Consider the following 23,214-nt stretch of genomic DNA (forward strand, 5'->3'; position numbering starts at 1 on the left):
TGTGGGATTAGGTATTTATCGAGCTGCGAGAAGCGATTTACCATTTGCTTAAAATCTCCACAAAGGCGAACCGAGCAGTCAGTCTTCACAATCGGTACTTTCTAAGTGAAAAATGTTGAGCCAATCAGTGTGAACCTTCCTCAATCAAGTCTACCTCAATAGGCTTGGGCCTTAGCCTCTTACTACCATCAGTGGTAACTGCACCAACTGCTTCTCATAGGAGAATGGAACCAAAGTCGTACACTTAATCTGCAATGGTTCCCCAGTGTATGTTCTCAGTCTGGCTGAGATCTTGCACAAACTTAAGGGTTGGAGTCTCAAGCGAATCTTGTTAAAGATAGATTCTGCAACCACAGATACAGATGCACCAGTATCGACGTCCATGGGAACGGGGTGACCATTTAGACAAACATTCATTTTAATTGGTTCCAATTTGGATGTTGCTAAGCAATTTAATTGTTCCAACCCACATGCAGGGGGACTTTCCAGGCTGTGCACTCTCGTGGGCACTGGCATACAAGTTTTCCTGCTCAGGTCAGGCCTTATAGGACTTCTTGGCTGACTCAAGTTCACAACTACAATGGCTTGCTGGCCCAGATCCTGTAGAACATTTTAGCCAATGCTTGGCATTATTGTGGGGTTCTGCTATGGGCTGACCTAGGGTCCCTCTGCTCAGGATATGCCCTGCATGAGGCTCTCCAATTGCCTACAGTCAAGTAGTGTTCCCCAAGCTCAGTAGGACAGGTGAAGGTGTCCACTTTCATTGGGATGCCTTCTAGCTCCCAAGCTCAACTTGCCACATTTTCTAATGACAAAGCCAGTTGTAGTGCCTGTTTGAAGTCCAGTTGGGATTCAGCTAGTAGGCGCTTATGCATGGTTATGTCATTAATCCCACATCCAAATGGTCTCTCAGCATCTCATTTAGGGTTAACCCAAAATCACATGCCTCTGCCAGTTGTCCTAACCTCGTCAAAAATCCTGAAATGGATTCACACCAGTTCTCTTAACAGCCAAATAAAACCAATAATGATTCAGAATTAGAGGAGGTGTGGGGTCATAATATTCCTTAACCAACTCCGTCAACTTTTGGAAAGTTTTAGTGTCTGGTGCCTCTGGGAAAGTTAGGCACTTTATAACCGAAAATGCTGCAGGTCCGCAAGCAGTCAGAAAGATTACTTGTTGCTTTTCATCTGCCCCAATGTCATTTGTCTAGAAAAAAAAATCACATTCTTTCCACATACTGGGCCAGTCTACAACAGCAGGATCAAACAAATTAAGCTTCCCAAATAAAGGCATGATACCAGAAATGTTTACCCCAACTCCAAGATAACTGTTGCAAGTGAATGTTCTTCAGCCATGTACTGTTTTCTCCCATCACCACTGAAATAACTGCACAGAGGCTGGTGTCCCGTCACAGAGGTACCCTTTATTTAATTGTACACGGTACACTAGCCATTGCCAGCCCACTCGGAGTCAGTCCCCTGAACTCGGGAGATTCTAAATCCCCCGTTTATACTGGTCAACCAGTGCTTCCTGATTGACCCAGGTTAACAACCACAATCAAGGATCTCGTAGTCAACAAGATCCACCTGGTTCCAATCACTACACGTTTGCACATTCTGTACTCTTCACAGAATCTCTACAGGGTGGAAACAGGATATTCGGCCCAACAAGCCCACACAGACCGTCCTAAGAATATCTACCCCATTCCTGTAACCCTGCATTTTCTATGACTAAACCACCTAGCTTGCACATCCCTGGACCACCATGGGCAATTATGTTTTGGGCAATCCACCTAACCTGCACATCTTTGGACTATGGAAGGAAACCGGAGCACCCAGAAGAAACCCATGCAGACATGGGGAGAATGCGCAAAATCCTTTCACCCAGTTGCCCGAGACTGGAATTGATCTGGGGTCCTTGGCACTGTGAGGCAGCAGTGCTAACCACTGAGCCACCATGCTTGGTATCTGCTGTAAGATTCCCTTTTGCTCTTTATCCAATCAGGTATATTCCTTGATATTTAAGGTTCATAGAATTTGATGGTCCCACCCTTTGTCTTTATTGGAACATGATGACCCTGCACTCTCCCAGGGACGATTCACAAGGATGAGCCTTGGTCTGGAGGAATTGTCTTATGAGCAAAGGGACTCTGCTCACTGGAGTTTAGGAGAATGAGAGGTGACCTCATTAAAACACACAGGCTTCTTAAAGGACTTGACAGAATAAATCTTTAAGAGGCTGTTTCCCCTCATGCAAGAGTCTGGGACCAGAGGACATTGACTTAGAATAAAAGGGTGCCAATTTAAGATTGAGATGAGGAGAAATTTCTTCTCTCAGAGAGTGTAAGCCTTTGGAACTTCTTGACACAGTGAGCTGTGGGGGCAGAATCCTTGTGTATGTCTAAGATTGAAATAGATATATTCTTGATTAGTGGCAATCAGAGATTATGGAGAAAAGGTAGGAAAATAGACATAAGGAATATCGGATCAGCCATGATCCCATTGAATGACTTAGCAGGCTCGAAAGGCCAATTGGCCTATTCCTGTTCCTGTTTATTATGGTCTTACAAAACAGCATTGTTTAAACATAAAAGCAAAATGCTGGCAAGTTGAAGTAAGTCTAGCATGTTCTGTTTTATTTGTTCAAATAAACTTCTTTGTTGTGCTTGTCCAATTTTTCTTGTGTGAAGTTTTGACTTCTCTTTCTACATTAAGATTACTGTACAAATGCAGATTGTCACTTGGAAGTATGAAACTGACTAACAGAAACCTTTGCTGAACAGTTTCTACAATGCAAGTATTTTGAACATAGGAGAAATGATTATGAACACATAGTGCTGAGACTCACTGACCATAGTGATAAAACAGTTATCTTTAAAGCCCGTAATCACTGCACTTCAAAACGATTGCTAGAATTTCTGCTCCTTTGTGATATGAAAATCAGGCACTTAGATTTTAGAGATGAGAAACCATTGCTACTGGGTTTCTTTCAATGCTGAGGCCGATACAACTTTTCATAGAGGAAAGCTGCATCTATTCCAACTCTTTCTCATCCTCAGTTGTGACAGGCTAGACCTCTTGAAACTAAGTCAAATCCAACAATTTGCATTGTTCAAACATGGACGCATCAGCTAAAGAGGAAGATTTTGAACAATCTTAACGCAGATTGGAGCCACTGTAAATCTTAGTGGATAATGGAGTACAAGCCCAGTAGATAACACAGTGTGGAACTGGAGGAACACAGCAGGCCAGGCAGCATCAGGGGAGCAGGAAAATTGACATTTCGGCTCAGGACCCTTCTTCAGAAATGGGGGAGGGGTCAGGGAGCTCTGAGAGTAGGGGTAGGGCTGAGGAAGGTAGGTGGGATGGTGATAGGTGAGTGCAGGTAGGCAACGGTGGGGATTGGTCAGTGAGGTGGGAGGAGCGGATAGGTTGGAGAGAAGAGGACAGGTCAAGGAGGTGGGGCTGAGAGGAAGGGTTGGTCATGGGATGAGGCCGGGGGTAGGGAGATTTTGAAACTGGTAAAGTCCACGTTTAGGTCTTTGGGCTCCCAATGCGGAATATGAGGTGCTGCTCCTCCAGTTTTCAGGTGGTGTCATTGTGACACTGGAAGAGGCCCAGAATGGACAAGTCGTCCAGGGTGTGGGAGGGGGAGTTGAAATGGTTCGCAACCAGAGGTGTTGTCATTTGTCACGAACAAAGCGCGGGTGCTCGACAAAGCGGTCTCTGAGCCTCCGCTTGGTCTCACCGATGTAGAGGAGGCCACATCGGGAGCAATAGACCACATTGACGGATGTGCAGGTGAACATTTGTCTGATGTGGAAGGTTTTTTTGGGTTCTTGTATGGAGGTGATGGGGGAGGTGTAGGAGCAGGTGTAGCACTTCCTGTGGTTGCAGGGAAAGGTGCCAGGGATGGTGGGACTAGTGGGGAGTGTGGAGCGGATGAGGGAGTCGTGAGAGATTGGTCCTTAGAAAAGGCAGATAGGGGTGGGGGAGGGAAATATATCTTTGGTTGTGGGGCCGGATTGTGGGTGGCAGAGAATGATATGTTGGAAACGGAGATGAGTGGGGTGATATGTGAGGACAAGGGTGATTCTGTCTTTGTTTTTGTTGGGGGAGGGGATATGAGAGCAGAGATGTGGGAAACGCAAGAGATGCTGTTGAGAGCATTCTCGAGCACCGAAGGGGGCAAGTTGCGGTCCTTGAAATAAGAGGACATCTGGGATGTTCGGGAGTGGAACGTGCCATCTTGGGAGCAGACGCGGCGGAGGCAGAGGAATTGGGAGTAGGGGATCGCATTCTTTCAGGAAGGTGGGTGAGAAGTGGTGTAGTCAAGGTAGCTGTGGGAGTTGGTGGGCTTGAAATAGATATCAGTTTCGAGGTGGTCACTAGAGATGGAGACAGAGAGGTTCAGGAAGGAGAGAGAAGTATCAGAGATGGTCCAGGTGAACTTGAGGTTGGGGTGAAAGGTGTTAGTAAAGTTGATGAACTGTTCAAGCACTTCCTGGGAGCACGAGGCAGTGCCAATACTGTCATCGATGTAGTGGAGGAAGAGGTGGGGAATAGTGCTAGTGCAGCAGCGGAAGAGGGATTGTTCCACGTATCCTAAGAAGATGCAGGTATAGCTTGGGCCCATGCGGGTTCCCCTGGCCACCCCCTTAGTCTGTAGGATGTGGGACTTGTTGTTAATCTATATTTGAGCATGCTTTGATTTTAAATTTGGTTCACAAAGGGTCAGCTCTCAGAAAAACACACAAGTTATTTGTGTTGTTACAGAAAATATACTGGAATATCAGGTGATTGAATTTTATCTCTTGCATAGTGTATTAGTCCGAAACTATTCATAAGTACATCCAAAGAATTCTCACCTAACATCCATTCGATGAACATTGATCAAAGCAGGCAGTAGACTTGTCACCCATATACCAAGGTGCAGGGGGATCAGAGGAACTCCCTGATCAGATGTAGACATGATAAGCAGGTTGGTAAACAGATCTATGACATAGACAGTTAGAGTAATGGCTCCTGGCTGAGGGTAATAGGCTGGTAGTGTGATGATGTTGACACCATTGTGCCAAGTTACAACAATAGTTTTTGCTGTAAACCATGGCACTTTTTAAAATCAACAATGCAATGATGAGCAGCAATTTCATTCAGTTGTACAAAAAATTGATTAATTCTAAATGAATGTATTGAAAAGTATTAATGAATAAATTAAATAAATATATTGAAAAATAGTGATGTTTTTGATGGAGAAAATCTTCATTGAAATAGATATATATTCCAGTCCTCCCCAAAATAACCATCACTTGGTCTTTGTGAGAGAACACGCTCATATTTGTGGATGCAATTCTGGAATTGCTAATTTTAGTAGTGTATAAAACACTGCATCCGCTAAAGATGAATGAATTCCTTGTATTATCTTTCCAAGCATTACACAAGCAACCGACCCTTGTGTTTGCTGCCTGATCCTGTTGCAAAGGTTTGGGTAAGTACTGCCTTTTTTTTGGTTATCAATGATTTAATTATCAAATGTCCCAGAAAAACTGATCAATTCAAATTAAAATTTGGGCCACCCTTTTTTGTAACTTTGACTTTTACAGCATCACAATCTTTTATGTAGTTTAATAGAAATAATAATGATCTGTATAATTGCAGTCAGGTTGTGATGGTGTGATTATCACTCATTATGTGACCAAATCCGCTTATAGATTTTGTACTGATGTGTTGAGATCAAGTAGTTAATTTGAAAATCCACACAGTTACTTTTTGGTAGTGCCAATCCTTGCTCAAAGTTCAGCATCTACACTCTGACTCTTGTTCATGGGAACAAAATTCTTCAGTTACTCTAAATCTTCAGGATTCAGTTCCTCAGACATCACATCACTGCACATTTCCTGGGAGAACTGCAGTCAGCATTTGCTTTTCTTCGGATACTTTCTGAAAAATAAATGCATTAAACATAATTAACAAAATAAATAATTAGAGACTTATTTTACAACTACATCCTGTGGTAGAGAGATAGTAGGAACTGCCGATGCGGGAGAATCTGAGATAACAAGGTGTAGAGCTGGATGAACACAGCAGGCCAAGGCAGCATCAGAGAAGCAGGAAAGCTGATGTTTTGGGTCTAGACCCTTCTACAGAAAAAATTTTTTTTCAGGCCATATTTGGAGTACTACATGCAGTTCTACTTTAGAAAGGATATTACTAAACTTAGAGTGCAAAAAAGATTTACTAGGATGCCACCTGGACTGGAAAGTTTGATTTATAAGGATAGGCTGCATAAGCTGGGAGCTTTTCCCTGGAGTTCAGACTGAGGGGTGAGCTTAAAGAGGTCTATTCACGAGAGGCATAGATAAGGTAGATGGACAACTGCTTTTCCTCGTGATGGGGGAGTCTAAAACTAGGGGGCATAGGCTTAAGAGAAGAAACACAAAAGGGTCCAGAAGGGCAGTTCTTTCACACAGAAAGTGGAGAGTGTCTGGAAAACGGGCTGCCAGAGGTAGTGGTGGAGGTGAGTACAATTTTGTCATTTAAGAAACATTTGGACAACCCCATGGATGGAATTGGTATGGATGGATATGGACCACATGTGACTAGATTAATTGTCAAAACTGGGCAGCACCTGTTTCCATGCTATGTGACACTAAGTCCTCTAAGAATCATGTAAGTTTCAATAAGGTCACTGCTCATTCTTCTATTTTCAACGAGTACGGGCTCAATCAACTCAACCCCTCCTCAGAAGAAACATGGAGAGTTCAGGCCCAACGTGTTCCAATAAAGAAAAAGGACAGGGCCATCAAATCCTGTGATCCCTGAATATTGAGGGATATATAGCATTAGATTAAGAGAACAGGGACAGTTTATTGCAGTCATCGGGGGCTCAAAACAGCTGAAGTCTTTGAGGGGTATAGAATGTGCAAGAGGAAACTTAAAAAGAGATAAAAGGGGACATAAAGGAATAATAAACAAAAACAGAAATTGCTGGAAATGCTTAGCAGGTCACTTAACCCAAAATATTAACTCTGATTTCTCTCCACAGATGCTGCCAGAACTTCTGAGCTTTTCCAGCAATTTCTGTTATTCTTTCTGATTTACAGCATCCACACTTCTTTTGGTTTTCATAAAAGAATAATGGCAGGTAAAATAAAGGAAAGAGATAATAAAAAAATCCAAAATTATTTTACACGTACATTAAGGATACAAAAATAATTATGGAAAGAGCTCATTTAGGACCAGAGCTGTAATTTGTGCATAGAGCCAGAGGATGTAGGTAGGGTTCTAAATAAACAGTCAGCATGGTTATGTTAAGGGGAGGTCATGTCTGACCAGCTATGTAGATGAGGACAATGCTTTTAGAGTCATAGAATCACAAAGTACAGATGAGGCCCTTCAGCCCATTGAGTCAGTACCACCAAAAATTCACTACTACGTACATTTTCCTGCACTAAGCCTATAGCCTCAAATGTTATGACATTTCAAGTGCTCATCTAAGTACTTTTTTAAAAGTTGTGAGATTTTCTGCCTCAACTACCCTCCCAGACAATGCATTCCAGATGCCAAACACTATCTGGGTGAAAAGGTATTTCTCATATCCCTCTAAACGTTCTGCTTTTCATTTTAAAATTATGCCCTCTTGTTACTGACCCTTTGACTAAGGGGAACTGCTGCTATCTATTCACCCTGTCCACGCTCTTCATAATCTTATACACCTCTTTCATGTCCTCCCTCAACCTTCTCTGCTCCAAAGAAAAACAACCAGAGCTTATCCAGCCTCTCTTCATAGCTAAATGTTCCATCTCTGGCAACATAGAGTCATACAGCATGGAAACAGACCCTTCGGTCCAACAGTCCATGCCGACCAATACCCCAAAGTAAATTATTCCCACCTGCCTGCGCATGGCCATATCCCTCCAAACATTTCTTATTCATGAACTTATCTCAATGTCTTTGTAACTGTACCCGCATCCGCCACTTCCTCTGGAAGATCATTCCACACATGAATTACACTGTGTAAAAAAAAAATTGCCCCTCATGTCTTTTTTAAATCTTCTTCCTCCTTAAAATCCTGGTGAATCTCCTTTGCACACCATCCCATTCACATCATCCTTGTAGTGTGGTGACCAGAACTGCACACAATATTTCAGCTATGGCCTGACAAAACTTCTGCACAGCTGTTCTTATAATCTATGCTGTGACTGAAAAAGGCAAATGTCCTGTTTGCTTTCTTAACTACCCTATTAACTTGTCCTGCCACCTTCAGGGATCCGTGGACAAACACCCCAAGATCCCTCACTTCCTCTTAGCTTCCTAGTGTCTTTCCAATCACCGAGTACTCCCTTGTCTGGTTCCTTCTTACAAAGTGCATCACCTCACATTTATCAGGGTTAAATTCCATCTGCCACTGATCTGTCCATCTGACCAATCCACTTATAACCCAACACTTCCTTCCTCACCATCAAACACTCACTCTGTGTCAACTTTTATCATCCACCCACATTCTCACCTATGTCATTCATAATTATCACAAACAATGAGGGGCCAAACACTGAGCCATGTGTTATGTAAATGTGCACTGACTCTAGTTACACAAACAGTCTTCTACCACCACCCTCTGTCTCCTATCACAAAGCCAATTTTGGATTCAACTTGCTAATTTACCCTTGATCCCATGAGTTTCTACCTTTTTTAATCAGATTCCCCATGCCAAAGCCCTTGCTGAAATCCATATAAACTTCATCACTGTCTTACCGTCATCTCAACACTTGGTCACCTCCTTGAAAAATTCCATCAGATTTGTTAGGCATGACCTCCATCTGACAAAGCCATGCTGTCCATCCATGATCAAACCTTGCCTCTCTAAATGTAGGTTAAATTTTCTCCTTTGCTATTTTCTCCAATAGCTTCCCTACCAGTGATGTTAGACTGACTGGTCTGTAGTTCCCTTGTCTATCTCTACCACCCTTGTTGTAAAGTGAAACAAATGGAGGTCCTCCAGTCCTCTGGCACCTCCCTGTGGCCAGAGAAAATTTAGAAATTTGGGTTAGAGCCCCTGTAATTTCCTCCCTTATCTCTCATAACAGCCTAAGATACAAATCATCCAGACCTGGGGATTTGTCCACTATTAAATCCTCCAAAACCTCCAATACAGCACTTTTTGTAACTAAAAACCAAAAGAACTGCGGATGCTGTAAATCAGGAACAAAAACAAAGTTGCTGGAAAAGCTCAGCAGGTCTGGCAGCATCTGTGGAGGGAAAAACAGAGTTAACGTTTCGGGTCCGGTGACCCTTCCTCAGAACTGTAACAACCTGTCTCTCTTTTACTTTTTATCCAGTACTGAGTATTCCTCGACATCCAGGGTTATCTCGGCCTACTGCTTCTACATTTCCTGTTGGGCCTGTATTCCCCAGTATCTTTATGAACATCTCCCACTGTTCTCCTGCAGATTTACCGTCAATTAGCTGTTCCCAGTTCATTTTGGCCAAATCTTGTCTTATTTTAATAGTATCTGCCTTACCCCAATCCAAAACCCTTTTTTGTAGACCACCTTTCATTTTTTTTCATAACAAATTTAAAATATATGGTGATGTGGTCGCTATCATTAAAATGCTCCCCCACTGTCACCTCAATCTGGCTTCATTTCCTAAAATTAGGTTCAGCACCAACTGTACCTTGTAGGACTCTACATGTTGGCATAAAAAGCTTTTCTCTGCCCCTCCCTCAATCACATCTGTGATTGCAACAACATCGCAGTTCCAAGTTGTCAATTCACAGCCTTAACTCATCTGATAATCCTCACATTGAAGTAGAGGCCATCAAGCCTCGCCTTATGCTCTTGAGACTGGCTCTGCCTTGGTTCCTTTTTTAAGTTGTGAGAGCGAGGACCAGGGGGCTGCCGGGAGGTAAGTTTCCCATTTAAATACAAACCTCATGGAATCAGCGGTCTGCATTTTTGCAGCAGTGCCGGGAGTGGTGAGAGCGAGGACGAGGGGCCTGCTGGGAAGGTAAGTTTCCCATTTAAATATTTACCTCGTGCATTCAGCGGCCTCCATTTTTGCAGCAGCAGCAGCAGCGGGAGCGGTGAGAGCGAGGACCAGGGGCCTGCCGGGAAGGTGCCCCCTGCGGTCATCTCCCTCCAAAACAGGTATACCGTTTTGGATATGTTGGGGGAGATTGCTCACCAGGGGAAGGCAGCAGTCACCAGGTTCATGGCACCGTGGCTGGCTCTGCTGTACAGAAGGTCAGGAAAAAGAGTGGAAGGGCTATAGTCATAGGGGATTCAGTTGTAAGGGGAGTAGATATGCGGTTCTGTGGTTGAAAACGAGACTCCCGAATGGTATGTTGCCTCCCAGGTGCACGGGTCAGGAATGTCTCACATCGACTGCAGGACATTCTGAAGGGGGAGGGTGAACAGCCAGCTATCATGGTGCATATAGGCACCAATGATATAGGTAATAAACGGGATGAGGTCCTACAAGCAGAATTTAGGGAGTTAGGAGCCGATTTAAAACGTAGGTAGTAATCTCAGGATTGCTACCAGTGCCACGTGCTAGTCAGAGTAGAAATGAAAGAATAGGCAGGATAAATGAGTGGCTTGAGAGATGGTGCAGGAGGGAGGGGTTCAGATCTTTGGGACATTGGGACCGGTTCTGGGAGAGGTGGGACTATTACAAATCGAACGGTCTACACCTGGGCAGGACTGGAACCAATGTCCTAGGGGGTGTTTTTGCTTACGCTGTTGGGGAGGGTTTAAACTAATGTGGCAGGGGGATGGGAACCAAATGAGGAGGTCAGTGGACAGTAAGGAGGTAGTAACTAAAGCCTGTAAGGAACTAGATAATGAAGTCAGTGTGACAAAGGGGAAGGGTAGGCAGACAGCAGATGATGAACGCAAAGGGACAGGTGGTCTGAGGTGCATTTGTTTTAATGCGAGAAGTGTAATAGGTAAGGCAGATGAACTTAGGGCTTGGATTAGTACCTGGGAGTATGATGTTATTGCTATTACTGAGACTTGGTTGAGGGAAGGGCAAGATTGGCAACTAAATATCCCAGGATATAGATGCTTCAGGCAGGATAGAGAGGAGGAGTTGCATTACTGATCAAAGAGGATATCACAGCTGTGCTGAAGGAGAGCACTGTGGAGGACTGGAGCAGTGAGACAATATGGGCAGAGCTCAGAAATAGGAAGGGTGTAGTAACAATGTTGGGGCTATACTACAGGCCTCCCAACAGCGAGCATGAGATAGAGGTACAAATATGTAGACAGATTATGGAAAGATGTAGGAGCAACAGGGTGGTGGTGATGGGAGATTTTAATTTTCCCAACATTGACTGGGATTCACTTAGTGTTAGGGGTTTAGATGGAGCAGAATTTGTAAGGAGCATCCAGGAGGGTTTTATAGAGCAGTATGTAAATAGTCCAACTCAAGAAGGGGCCGTACTGGACCTGGTGTTGGGGAATGAGCCCGGCCAGGTGGTTGAAATTTCAGTAGGGGATTACTTTGGGAATAGTGATCACAGTTCCATAAGTTTTACAATACTCATGGACAAAGACGAGAGTGGTGACCAAACAGGTGGATGAGGGTAAAGCGGTTGATGTGGTGTATATGGATTTCAGTAAAGCATTTGATAAGGTTCCCCACGGTAGGCTATTGCAGAAAATACAGAGGCATGGGATTGAGGGTGATTTAGTGGTTTGGATCAGAAATTGGCTAGCTGTAAGAAGACAGAGGGTGGTGGTTGATGGGAAATGTTCATCCTGGAGTTCAGTTACTAGTGGTGTAGTGCAAGGATCTGTTTTGGGGCTACTGCTGTTTGTCATTTTTATAAACGACCTGGATGAGGGCGTAGAAGGATGGGTTAGTAAATTTGCGGATGACACCAAAGTCGGTGGAGTTGTGGATAGTGTGGAAGGATGTTGTAGGTTACAGAGAGCTGGGCTGAGAGGTGGCAAATGGAATTTAATGCGGAAAAGTGTGAGGTGATTCACTTTGGAAGGAGTAACAGGAATACAGAGTACTGGGCTAATGGTAAGATTCTTGGTAGTGTGGATGAGCAGAGAGATCTCGGTGTCCATGTGCATAGATCACTGAAAGTTGCCACCCAGGTTGATAGGGTTGTTAAGAAGGTGTAGGGTGTGTTAGGTTTTATCGGTAGAGGGATTGAGTTTCGGAGCCATGAGGTCATGTTGCAGCTGTACAAAACTCTGGTGCGGCCGCACTTGGAGTATTGCTTATAGTTCTGGTCACCGCATTATAGGAAGGATGTGGAAGCCTTGGAAAGGGTGCAGAGGAGATTTACCAGGATGTTGCCTGGTATGGAGGAAAGGCTGAGGGACTTGAGGCTGTTTTCGTTAGAGAGAAGAAGGTTAAGAGGTGACTTAATAGAGACATACAAGATGATCAGAGGATTAGATAGGGTGGACAGTAGGAGCCTTTTTCCTCGGATGGTGGTGGCTAGCACGAGGGGACATAGCTTTAAATTGAGGGGTGATAGATATAGGACAGATGTCAGAGGTAGGTTCTTTACTCAGAGGGTAGTAAGGGCGTGGAATGCCCTGCCTACAAAAGTAGTAGACTCGCCAACTTTAAGGGCATTTAAATGGTCATTGGATAAACATATGGATGATAATGGAATAGTTTAGGTTAGATGGGCTTCAGATTGGTTTCACAGGTCGATGCAACATCGAGGGCTGAAGGGCCTGTACTGCGCTGTAATGATCTATGTTCTATGTCCTATGTTCTATGGTCATAAAGGAAGAGTGCTAAATTTGGGGAAGGCCAACTATCGCAAAATTTGGCAGGAGCTGGCGAATGTAGATTGGGACCAGCTGTTTGAGGGTAAATCCACATTTGATATGTGGGAGGCTTTTAAAGAGAGGTTGATTAGAGTGCTGGACAGACATGTCCCTGTGAAAATGAGGGATAGAAAGGGCAAGATTAGGGAACCATGGATGACAGGTGAAATTGTGAGACTAGCAAAGAGGAAAAAGGAAGCATGCATAAGATCTAGGCGACTGAAAACAGACGAAGCTTTGGAAGAATATCGGGAAAGTAGGGCCAATCTGAAATGAGGAATTAAGAGGGCTAAAGGGGGTCATGAAATATCTTTAGCAAACAGGGTTAAGGAAAATCCCAAAGCCTTTTATTCGTACATAAGGAGCAAGAGGGTAACTAGAGAAAGGGTTGGCCCACTCAAGGACAAAGGAGGGAAGTTATGCAAGGAGTCAGAGAAAATGAGTGAGATTCTCAATGAGTATTTTACATCGGTATTCACCGAGGAAAGGGACATGACGGATGTTGAGGTTAGGGATAGATGTTTGATTACTCTAGGTCAAGTCGGCATAAGGAGGGGTGAAGTGTTGGGTATTCTAAAAAGCATTAGGGTGGACAAGTCCCCAGGTCTGGATGGGATCCAGTCCAGGTTACTGAGGGAAGTGAGAGAGAAAATAGCTTGGGCCTTAACAGATATCTTTGCCGCAACCTTGAACACAGGTGAGGTCCCGGAGGACTGGAGAATTGCTAATGTTGTCCCCTTGTTTAAGAAGGGTAGCAAGGATAATCCAGGTAATTACAGACCGGTGAGCCTAACGTCAGTGGTGGGGAAGCTGCTGGAGAAGATACTGAGAGATAGGATCTATTTACATTTGGAAGAAAATGGGCTTATTAGCGATAGGCAGCATGGTTTAGTGCAGAGAAGGTCATGTCTTACCAACTTGATAGAATTCTTTGAGGAAGTGACAAAGTTGATAGATGAGGCAAGGGCTGTAGATGTCACATACATGGACTTCAGTCAGGTGTTTGATAAGGTTCCCCATGGTAGGCTGATGGAGAAAGTGAAGTCGCATGGGGTCCAGGGTGTACCAGCTAGATGGATAGAGAACTGGCTGGGCAACAGGAGACAGAGAGTTGTAGTGGAAGGGAGTTTCTCAAAATGGAGAACTATGACCAGTGGTGTTCCACAGGGATCTGTGTTGGGACCATTGTTGTTTGTGATATACATAAATGATCTGGAGGAAGGTCTGGATGGTCTGATTAGCAAGTTTGCAGATGACACTAAGATTGGTGGAGTAGCAGACAGTGAAGGGGACTGTCGGAGAATGCAGCAGAATATAAATAGATTGGAGAGTTGGGCGGAGAAATGGCGGATGGAGTTCAATCCAGGCAAATGCGAGGTGATGCATTTTGGAAGATCCAATTCAAGAGCGAACTTATACGGTAAATGGAAAAGCCCTGGGGAAAATTGATGCACAGAGAGATCTGGGTGTTCAGGTCCATTGTACCCTGAAGGTGGCAATGCCGGTGGATAGAGTGGTCAAGAAGGGTTACGGCATGCTTTCATTCATCGGACGGGGTATTGAGTACAAGAGTTGGCAGATCATGTTACAGTTGTATGGGACTTTGGTTCGACCACATTTGGAATACTACGTACAGTTCTGGTCGCCACATTACCAAAAGGACGTGGATGCTTTGGAGAGGGTGCAGAGGAGGTTCACCAGTATGTTGCCTGGTATGGAGGGCGGTTGAGTAGATCAGGATTATTTACATTAGAAAGACGGAGGTTGAGGGGGGAACCTGATTGAGGTCTACAAAATCATGAGAGGTATAGACAGAGTGGATAGCAAGAAGCTTTTTCCCCAGAGTGGGGGACTCAATTATTGGGGGTCACGATTTCAAGGTGAGAGGGGAAACGTTTAAGGGAGATATGCATGGAAAGTTCTTTACGTAGAGGGTGGTGGATGCCTAGAACGTGTTGCCAGCGGAGGTGGTAGAGGTGTCCTTTAAGATGTATCTAGACAGATACATGAATGGGCAGGGAGCAGAGGGATACAGATCCTTGGAAAATAGGCGACAGGTTTAGATAGAGGATGTGGATCGGCGCAGACTTGGAGGGCCGAAGGGCCTGTTCCTGTGCTGTAATTTTCTATGTTCTTTGTTCTTTGTTGCGCTGGGTCGCTATGAGCTAACACACTATGTCCCTGCCCCTGCTGAATTAGTTTAAACTCTTCCCAACAGCACTAACAAACTCTCCCACAAGGATATTAGTCCCATTCTGGTTCAGGTGCAGACCGTCCCACTTGTCCTACCTTCCCCAGAAATAATACCAATGACCCAGAAATCTAAAATCCTCCTTCTGCACCAACTCTTGAGCTATACATTCATCTGCTCTATTCTCCTATTTCTGTGCTCGTTAGTATGTGGCACCAAGAGTAATCGTGCGATTACAGCCTTAGAGGCCCTGCTTCTTAATATACTGCCCAACTCCCGGAAAACTTGATGCAAGACACCATCCCTCATTCTACCGATACTGTTGGTATTGATGTGCACCACAATCTGTGTTATCAGCCTTCCCTTCAGGATGCCCTGCAACCACTCAATGACATCCCAGACCCTGGCACCAGGGAGGCAATACTATCCTACAGTCACGTCTACTACCATAGAAACACCTGTCTGTTCCCCTAACTAAGCACTTTCACTCCTGCTTCATTCTTCCTCCCGTTCTGTAAAATCAGGTTGTTTTTCATGCCAGAAGCCTGGTTCAGCACCCTCCTCAGCTTCCAGAATAGAAAACTGATTTGTGAGCACAACCACAGGGGGCTCCTGCCCTAATCATAGAGTCATACAATACGGAAACATACTGTTCGGTCCAACCAGTCCACGCCAACCATGTTCCCAAACTAAACTGTTCCCAAACTAAACTATTCCCACCTGCCTGTGCTTAGCCCATATCCCTCCAAACCTTTCCTATTCATGAACTTATCCAAATGTCTTTTAAACATTGTAACTGTACCTGCATCCAGTTCATTCCACACATGAACCACTCTCTGTGTAAGAAAGTTGCCCATCATGTCCTTTTTAAATCTTTCCCTTCTCAACTTAAAAATATGCTCCACAGTTTTGAACTCCCCCCATCCTAGGGAAAAGACCCTTGTCACACCATATCTATACCCCTCATGATTTTATAAAGCTCTATACGGTCACCCCTCAAACTCCTACACTCCAGTGAAATACATCCCAGTCTTGCTAATCTATTTTTATATCTCAAACTCTCCATTCCCAGCGACATTCTGGTAAATCTTTTCTGAACCCTGTCCAGTTTAGTAATTTCCTTCCTATAGCAGGGTGATCAGAACAGAACACAGCACTCCAGAACAGGCCTCACCAACATCTTGTACAACCTCAACATGATGTCTCAACTCCTATACTCAAAGGTCTGAGCAATTAAGACAGTGTGCTAAGTGCTTTCTTAACCACCCTGTCTACCTATGACACAAAGTTCAAAGAATTATGTACCTGAACCTCTAGGTCTCTCTATTCTACAACACTAGAATTAATTGTATAATCCTGTCTTTGTTTGTGTTACCAAAGTGGAATACCTCACATTTATCCAAATTAAACTCCATCTGCCACTCTTCAGCCCATTGACCAAATTGATTAACATCCATTATACCACCAATTTTGGTGTCCTCTGCAAATTTACAAACTTACTATTTCCCACTTTCTCTTGCCTGCTGGTCACCCATTCCCTTCTTTCCTCCAGTCCCTGCAGGTGCAGTGCTATCCTCATACCTCACATCCTCATGGATGTGCCACAGTGTTTCCAGCCGCTGCTTAAGCTCCAAAACCTGGAACTCCTGTTTCTTCGGTTGGGACCATACATGGTCATTGTGGACAAAGGTACGGTCTGTGACTCCCCATACGTGACAGCACACACATTCCACTCAGCTGTTCTCACCTGCCATGGTTTAAACTTCCTTAGTCTTTACTCCTAAATAATTTCACACATTTTAAAAAAACTGCAATTTAGGGAGAGCTCTTATGTGTAGTTCTATTACCAGCCAATTAGCTCACTGCTTACCTGTGACAACACTGTTTTTGCCCCTAATTCAGACTGAGTGAAATTATATAAAGATTTCGGACAGCACGGTGGGTCAGTGGTTAGCACTGCTGCCTCACAGCGCCAGGGACCTGGGTTCAATTCCAGCCTTGGGCGACTGTCTGTGTGAAGTTTGCACATTCTCCCCGTGTCTGCATAGGTTTCCTCCAGGTGCTCCAGTTTCCTACCACAATCCAAAGATGTGCAGGCTAGGTGGATTGGCCATGCTAAATTGCCCATAGTGTCTGGGGATGGGCCTGGGTGGGATAGTCTGAGGGTCGGTGTGGACTTGTTGGGCCAAAGGGCCTGCTTCCACACTGTAGGGATTCTATGAATTTATATACTCAGTGCTCCACACACCTACCCCATAGGCTCCAGCTCCCTAGTAAGTTAGCTCAAATCCTTGATTGTATTTTTATATACCCACTACTCCATGCTCCTCCCTCATACATTCTGAAGCTATTCTGGCTCCCTGGTAAGCAGACTATAGACGGGCTGATCAGTGGTAAATAGAATTCAATCTGGATAAATCTGAAGTGGTTCCCTTGGGAAGGCAAACAAGGCAAGGGAATATGTGATGAACTGTAGGACCCTGCATGAACACCCATGTGGCCGCACAATGGCTCAGTGGTTAGCACTGCTGCTTCACAGCGCCAGGACCTGGGTTCAATTCCAGCCTCAGGTGACTGTCTGTGTAGAGTTTGCACATTCTCCGTGTCTGCATAGGTTTCCTCCGGGTGCTCCAGTTTCCTCCCACAGTCCAAAGATGTGCAGGTTAGGTGGATTGGCCATGCTAAATTGCCCATTGTGTCTAGGGTGAGAAATGTAGGGATAAGGTCTGGGTGGGATGCTCTTTGGAGCGTCGGTGTGGACTTGACGGGCCAAATGGCCTGCTTCCACACAGTAGGAATTCCATGATCCCTAAAGGTATCAGCACAGGTGGATAAAATGGCTAAGGCATATAAGATACTTGCTTTTATTAGTCGAGGCATAAAGCTTAGGAGCAGGGAGGTTATATTGGAACTGTATAAAATATTGGAGAATATGGCATACAGTTCTAGACTCACATTACATAGATTATATGTGATTGCACTGGACAGGGGGCAGAGATTTGCCAGAATGTTGCTTGCACTGGAGAGTTTTAGTACTGAAGAGAGATTGGACAGACTGTGATAACAAGGTGTAGAGCTGGATGAACACAGCAGGCCAAGGCTCTAGGCCTGAAATGTCAGCCTTCCTGCTCGGCCTGCTGTGTTCATCCAGCTCTACACCTTGTTATCTCAGATTCTCCAGCATCTGCAGTTCCTACTATCTCTTGGACAGACTGTGGTTGGTTTCCTTTGAGCAGAGGATATTGAGAGGGGACATGATTGTGATGTATAAAATTATGAGGGGCATAGGTTTAGGGGCAAGAGGTTTAGAGGATATGTGAGGTAAACCTCACCACCCAGTGGGTGGTGGGAATCTGGAACTCACTGCCTTGTGAGCCCAAGGTACAAGGCCAAGGGCCAAGTGCTGAAAAATGGGATTAGAATAGTTAGATGGTTGTTTTTGACTACAGACATGATGGGCTAAAGGGCCCTTTCTGTGCCATGGATCTCTATGACTGTACGATTCAGTCCGTTTGTATCTGGTATCCGCCTACTGAACCTTCTTTGGACTGTCTCCAATGTCAGTATATCTTGGATAACAAGGCGTAGAGCTGGATGAACACAGCAGGCCAAGCAGCATCTTTATTCTGAAGAAGGGTCTAGGCCCGAAACGTCAGCTTTCCTGCTCCTCTGATGCTGCTTGGCCTGCTGTGTTCATCCAGCTCTACACCTTGTTATCTCAGATTCTCCAGCATCTGCAGTTCCTACTATCTCAGTATATCTTACCTTAGATCAGGAGCCCAAACTGCTCACAGTATTTCAGCTGTGGTATGACTAGTGTCTTGTACAGTTTTAGCAAAACCTCCCTACTGTTACATTCAATTCTCTTTAATATAAAGGCAAACATTCCATCTGCCTTCCCTAATGCATGCTGAATTTGGATTCTAGCATTTTGTGATTCATGGACGAGGACTTCCAAATCCCTCTGTTCTGTAGCCTTTCTCCACTTAAGTAATATTCAGCTCCCTTATTGTTCCTATCAAAGAGCATAACCTTACATTTCTCCAAAATATATTCCATCTGCCAAGATGCTGATTGCAATGTGAAATTATGATGTTGTGGCAGTGATGCAGACCAGCACGATGAAAGGCAAGAATGGGGGTTAAATATTCCTGGGTATAAATTATTCAAGAAAGATAGAAAAGGAAGGAAAGGAGAAAGGGTAGGAATATTGGTTAAGGAGTGCATTGGAGTTTTGGAGAAGGAAGATGCCTCAGCAGGTTCAAGGACACAGTCAATGTAGCTGGTGCAACAGAATAAAGAGTGTCCAATTACATTGCTCAGTGTAGTCTATAAACACTAACTAGTGGAAAAGATGTAGAGGAACAAATCTGCAGGGAAATTATAGAGTAATACCAATATTATTGAGTGTTTATAATGGGGGACTTCAATTACCCCCATATTGACTGGGATATTGATAATCTAAGGGGCAACGAGGGTCACGAGTTCATCAACTATATTCGGGAGAGTTTCTTACAGCAGTATGTGTCCAGTCCAACAAGGAATGATGCATTGTGGGGCCTGGTCCTTGGACGGGAAGTGACGTGACGTGACGTGTCGTGTCGTGACGTGAGCCAAGTGGAGTGAAGTGTCGCAGGAGAAATTTAGGAGATCGTGATCTTTATACCATAAGGTTCAGGATAGTACTGGTGAATAAAATACAACAATCCAGAGTGAGAAAAATCAATTGACAGAAAGCTGGCTTTAATAGGGCAAGAACAGAGCCGAGCAAGATTTTGATTGGAATAAGATGTTGGAAGAAAAAAACAGAATTAAGCGATGGATCACCTTCAAAGAACAGATGGTTTGGTTACAGTCAAGGTATTTTCCCTTGAATGAAAAAAGTATGACAAACAAATCCAGAGTCTGTGGATAACAAAGGAGGTAAAAATTAATATTAGAAGATAAGGTGTGCTCATGACAGGTGTAAGACAGAAAACACAACTGAGAATCAATAGGAATACCAAAGATTTGGTGGGTGGTGAGGAAGGTGACAAAGCAAATAAGAAAATAAGTGGAGCTATGAGAAAAAACTAGCAGCTAACATAAAGGGAAATCCCAAAGACTTCTATTAACATAAAAAAAATTTAAAACACTTAGAGGAGAATTAGAGGTGATCGAGGCAGGTGGCATGGCGGAGGTAGTAAATAAATACTTCGCATTATCTTTACAAAAGAGAAGGATGCTCCAGATCATGATGAGAAAGGAGGAATAAGTCTTGGATAGATTGTCGGCATTTGAAAGTTTACTAAGCACCAGGACTGAATGAGATACACTCAAGGATTTTGATGGAATCGACGGTAGAAATTGTAAGGGCACTGTCCATAATCTTTCCTAGACTTAGGGAGGTACCAGAAGACTGGAGAATTGTGACTATCCTACCTTTTGCATCCTTGTTGTAAGGATAATCCCAGCAATGACAGACCAGTTAGTTTAACTTCGGTGGTGGGGGATATTTCTAGAAGCAATTATTCAGGATAGAATTAGTAATCACATGGAAAGAGGTGGATTGGTTAATGAAGAAAGTGGGTGTCACCGGCAAGGTCACCACTTATTGCTCATTTCCCAATTAACTGAGGGCAGTTAAGAGTAAACCACATTGTTATGGGTCTGGAGTCACATGTAGGCTAAACTGGGTGAGGACAGCAGTTTTGTTAAGGTCCCTAAAGGACATTAGTGAACTAACAATCAGCAATGGTTTCATGGTCATCATTAGACTTTTAATTCCAGATATTTTCATAGAATTCAAATTCTACCACGTGCTATGGCAGGATTCGAACCCGGGTCCCCAGAGCATTACGTGGATCTCTGGACAAATAGTCTAGCGATCCTGCTATGTCATGACCACCCCTTGTTTAAGTAGTTTGCTAGTGATTTTTGCAGAGGTAACAGAAAGGGTAAATGAGGGTTGACATGGAAGCCGTTTGATACAATGCCACACAACAGGCTTGTGAGGAAAGTTACATATCATCATATAGAAAGGCCAGCAGCTACATCGATACAAAATTGACTGAGTGATAGGAAACAGAGAGCAATGATCAAGGGATTTTTTTGGGCTGGAGAAAGCTTTATAGTGGAGCTCCCTATCGGTCAGAATTGGAATCATTGCTTTTCCTGATATATATTAATGATCTGGAAGTTGTTGTACAGGGGAAAATTTCAAAGTTTATGGATGACATGAAATTTCGAAGAATTGTAAACTGAGGAGGACAACATTAACACCAAACAGGTATTGACAAATTAATGGAGTTGTTGGATAGGTCGCAGATGAGATTCAATGAGGAGTGTGAGGTGATGTACTTTGGTCAGAAAAACATTGAAAGACAATATAAAAAAGGGGGAAGAAGTATAAAGGGGTTACAGGAGCAGAGAGACCTGGGTGAATATGTGTACAGATAACTGAAGATGGTAGGACAGGTGGAGAGAACAGTTAATAAAGCGTACAGTCTCCTCGGCTTTATTAATACAGGCATAGAGCACAAGAGCAGGGAGATGATGCTGAACTTGTAAAAGACATCTTTTAGACCTCAGTTTTTGTACAATTGTAGGTTCCACATTATAGGAAAAACCTGAATGCATTGGAGAGAGTGCAGAAAGGCTCCAGGAGTAGGAATATGAGGAAGTTGGACTGTTCTCATCAGAGTTGACAGGAGATTTGACAGGCTTTCAATATCATAATAGGTTGGAGAGAGTGAACAGGGTGAAGCTGTCCCCACTCATAAAAGAAAAAAGAATGATATTTATAGATAGAATTAGTGATGTTCAGATGAAGCAAGGATGATGTAACAAAAAAGCTTTCTCATATAGCAAGTAGTTCCGGCACAGAATTTACTGCCTGGAGCTTTTTTCACTGCCACCAAAGTGCCTTTAATTGGTTTGCTTCTATCTCTCCCTTTTACCATGTGTTAGTGTACACCCTTGCAGTGGACGTTGAATCGGATGAGCTTGTGTCCGATAGGCGAGATATACTCAGCCACATTTACAATACCTTGAGTGGTAAACACAGATGAGGTTTTGTGTGGCTCCTAGCACCACCCTTTCCCCTTTCAAGAAGGGGCTAACTGTACTGTCACCATGCCTTTGGTCCTGGGGACTAATGAGTTCAGCAACAGAGTGCAGTTCCTGAGGCTACCTGGCCTGGCACTCCATCAGAGGTACAACTTTGTCCACAGAGGCAGTCAGACAGTTGGTTCAGTAAACTGAATCACCATGCCTTAGACAAGGAGCAAGGTCAAGAAGGGAGGACCTCTATGCGGCTAGTACAGGAACTGAACTTGCGTCACTGGCATCACATTGTATTGCAAATCAGCGGCGGGAGTCCAGGAGGAAGCGCGAGGGCAGCCTGGGAAGGTGAGCTTTTCGGTTATAAAAGTCTTACCTCGCGTGACTCCATTTTTGGAGTAAGTGAGGTAATATATTTGGGCGGTTGCTTTACCCGAAACACTACCGAGGTAGTGTCTCCCACCCATCCTCCTCCTCTAACCAAAAAAAAAGGTTCTGAGCGCTGATTTGGTAAGGCTACTAGTATATTTTTTTTAATTTGTCTGTTTGGGAATTCAGAACAGTGGGAATGGATGTTAGGGCAGTTGTATGCTCCTCCTGTAGAATGTGGGAGGTAAGGGTCACCACTAGTGTCCCCACTGACTTCATCTGCGGGAAGTGCACCCAACTCCAGCTCCTCGGAAACAGTGTTAGGGAACTGGAGCTGGAGCTGGATGAACTTCGGATCATTCGGGAGGCTGAGGGGGTAATTGAGAGGAGTTACAGGGAGGTAGTCACACCTCAGGTACAGGAAAAAAGTAGATGGGTTACAGTTGGGGGACGGAAAGGGAACAGGCAGACAGTGCAGGGATCCCCTGTGGCCATTCCCCTCAAAAACAAGTATACCGTTTTGGATACTGTTGAGGGGGATGACTTACCAGGGGTAAGCCATGGGGTACAGGTCACTGGCACAGAGTCTGTCCCTGTTGCTCAGAAGGGAAGGGGGGAGAGGAGGAGAGCATTAGTCATTGGGGACTCCATAGTTAGGGGGACAGATAGGAGATTCTGTGGGAACGAGAGAGACTCGCGGTTGGTGTGTTGCCTCCCAGGTGCCTGGGTCCGTGATGTCTCGGATCGTGTTTTCGGGATCCTTGAGGGGGAGGGGGAGCAGCCCCAAGTCGTGGTCCACATAGGCACCAAC

The 23,214-nt window shown here is 44.3% G+C and overlaps 1 protein-coding gene across 3 annotated transcripts in view; it reads right to left on the bottom strand.

Annotated features, from left to right (window-relative positions):
• Nucleotides 1-2,254: 2,254 nt before the first annotated feature.
• ankdd1a (ankyrin repeat and death domain containing 1A) overlaps nucleotides 2,255-23,214 on the bottom strand; it is a 187,113-nt gene continuing 166,153 nt past the window's right edge. For all 3 annotated transcript variants that reach the window (XM_048615945.1, XM_048615944.1, XM_048615943.1), the window contains one exon: nucleotides 2,255-5,942. In XM_048615945.1, the coding sequence (XP_048471902.1) occupies nucleotides 5,881-5,942 (62 nt within the window). In that variant the 3' untranslated portion in view covers nucleotides 2,255-5,880. The remainder of the gene's footprint in view (nucleotides 5,943-23,214) is intronic.

The sequence above is a fragment of the Rhincodon typus genome, chromosome 33 (genome assembly GCF_021869965.1).
Source record: "Rhincodon typus isolate 14 chromosome 33, sRhiTyp1.1, whole genome shotgun sequence".
In the NCBI taxonomy this organism is placed as follows: Eukaryota; Metazoa; Chordata; class Chondrichthyes; order Orectolobiformes; family Rhincodontidae; genus Rhincodon; species Rhincodon typus.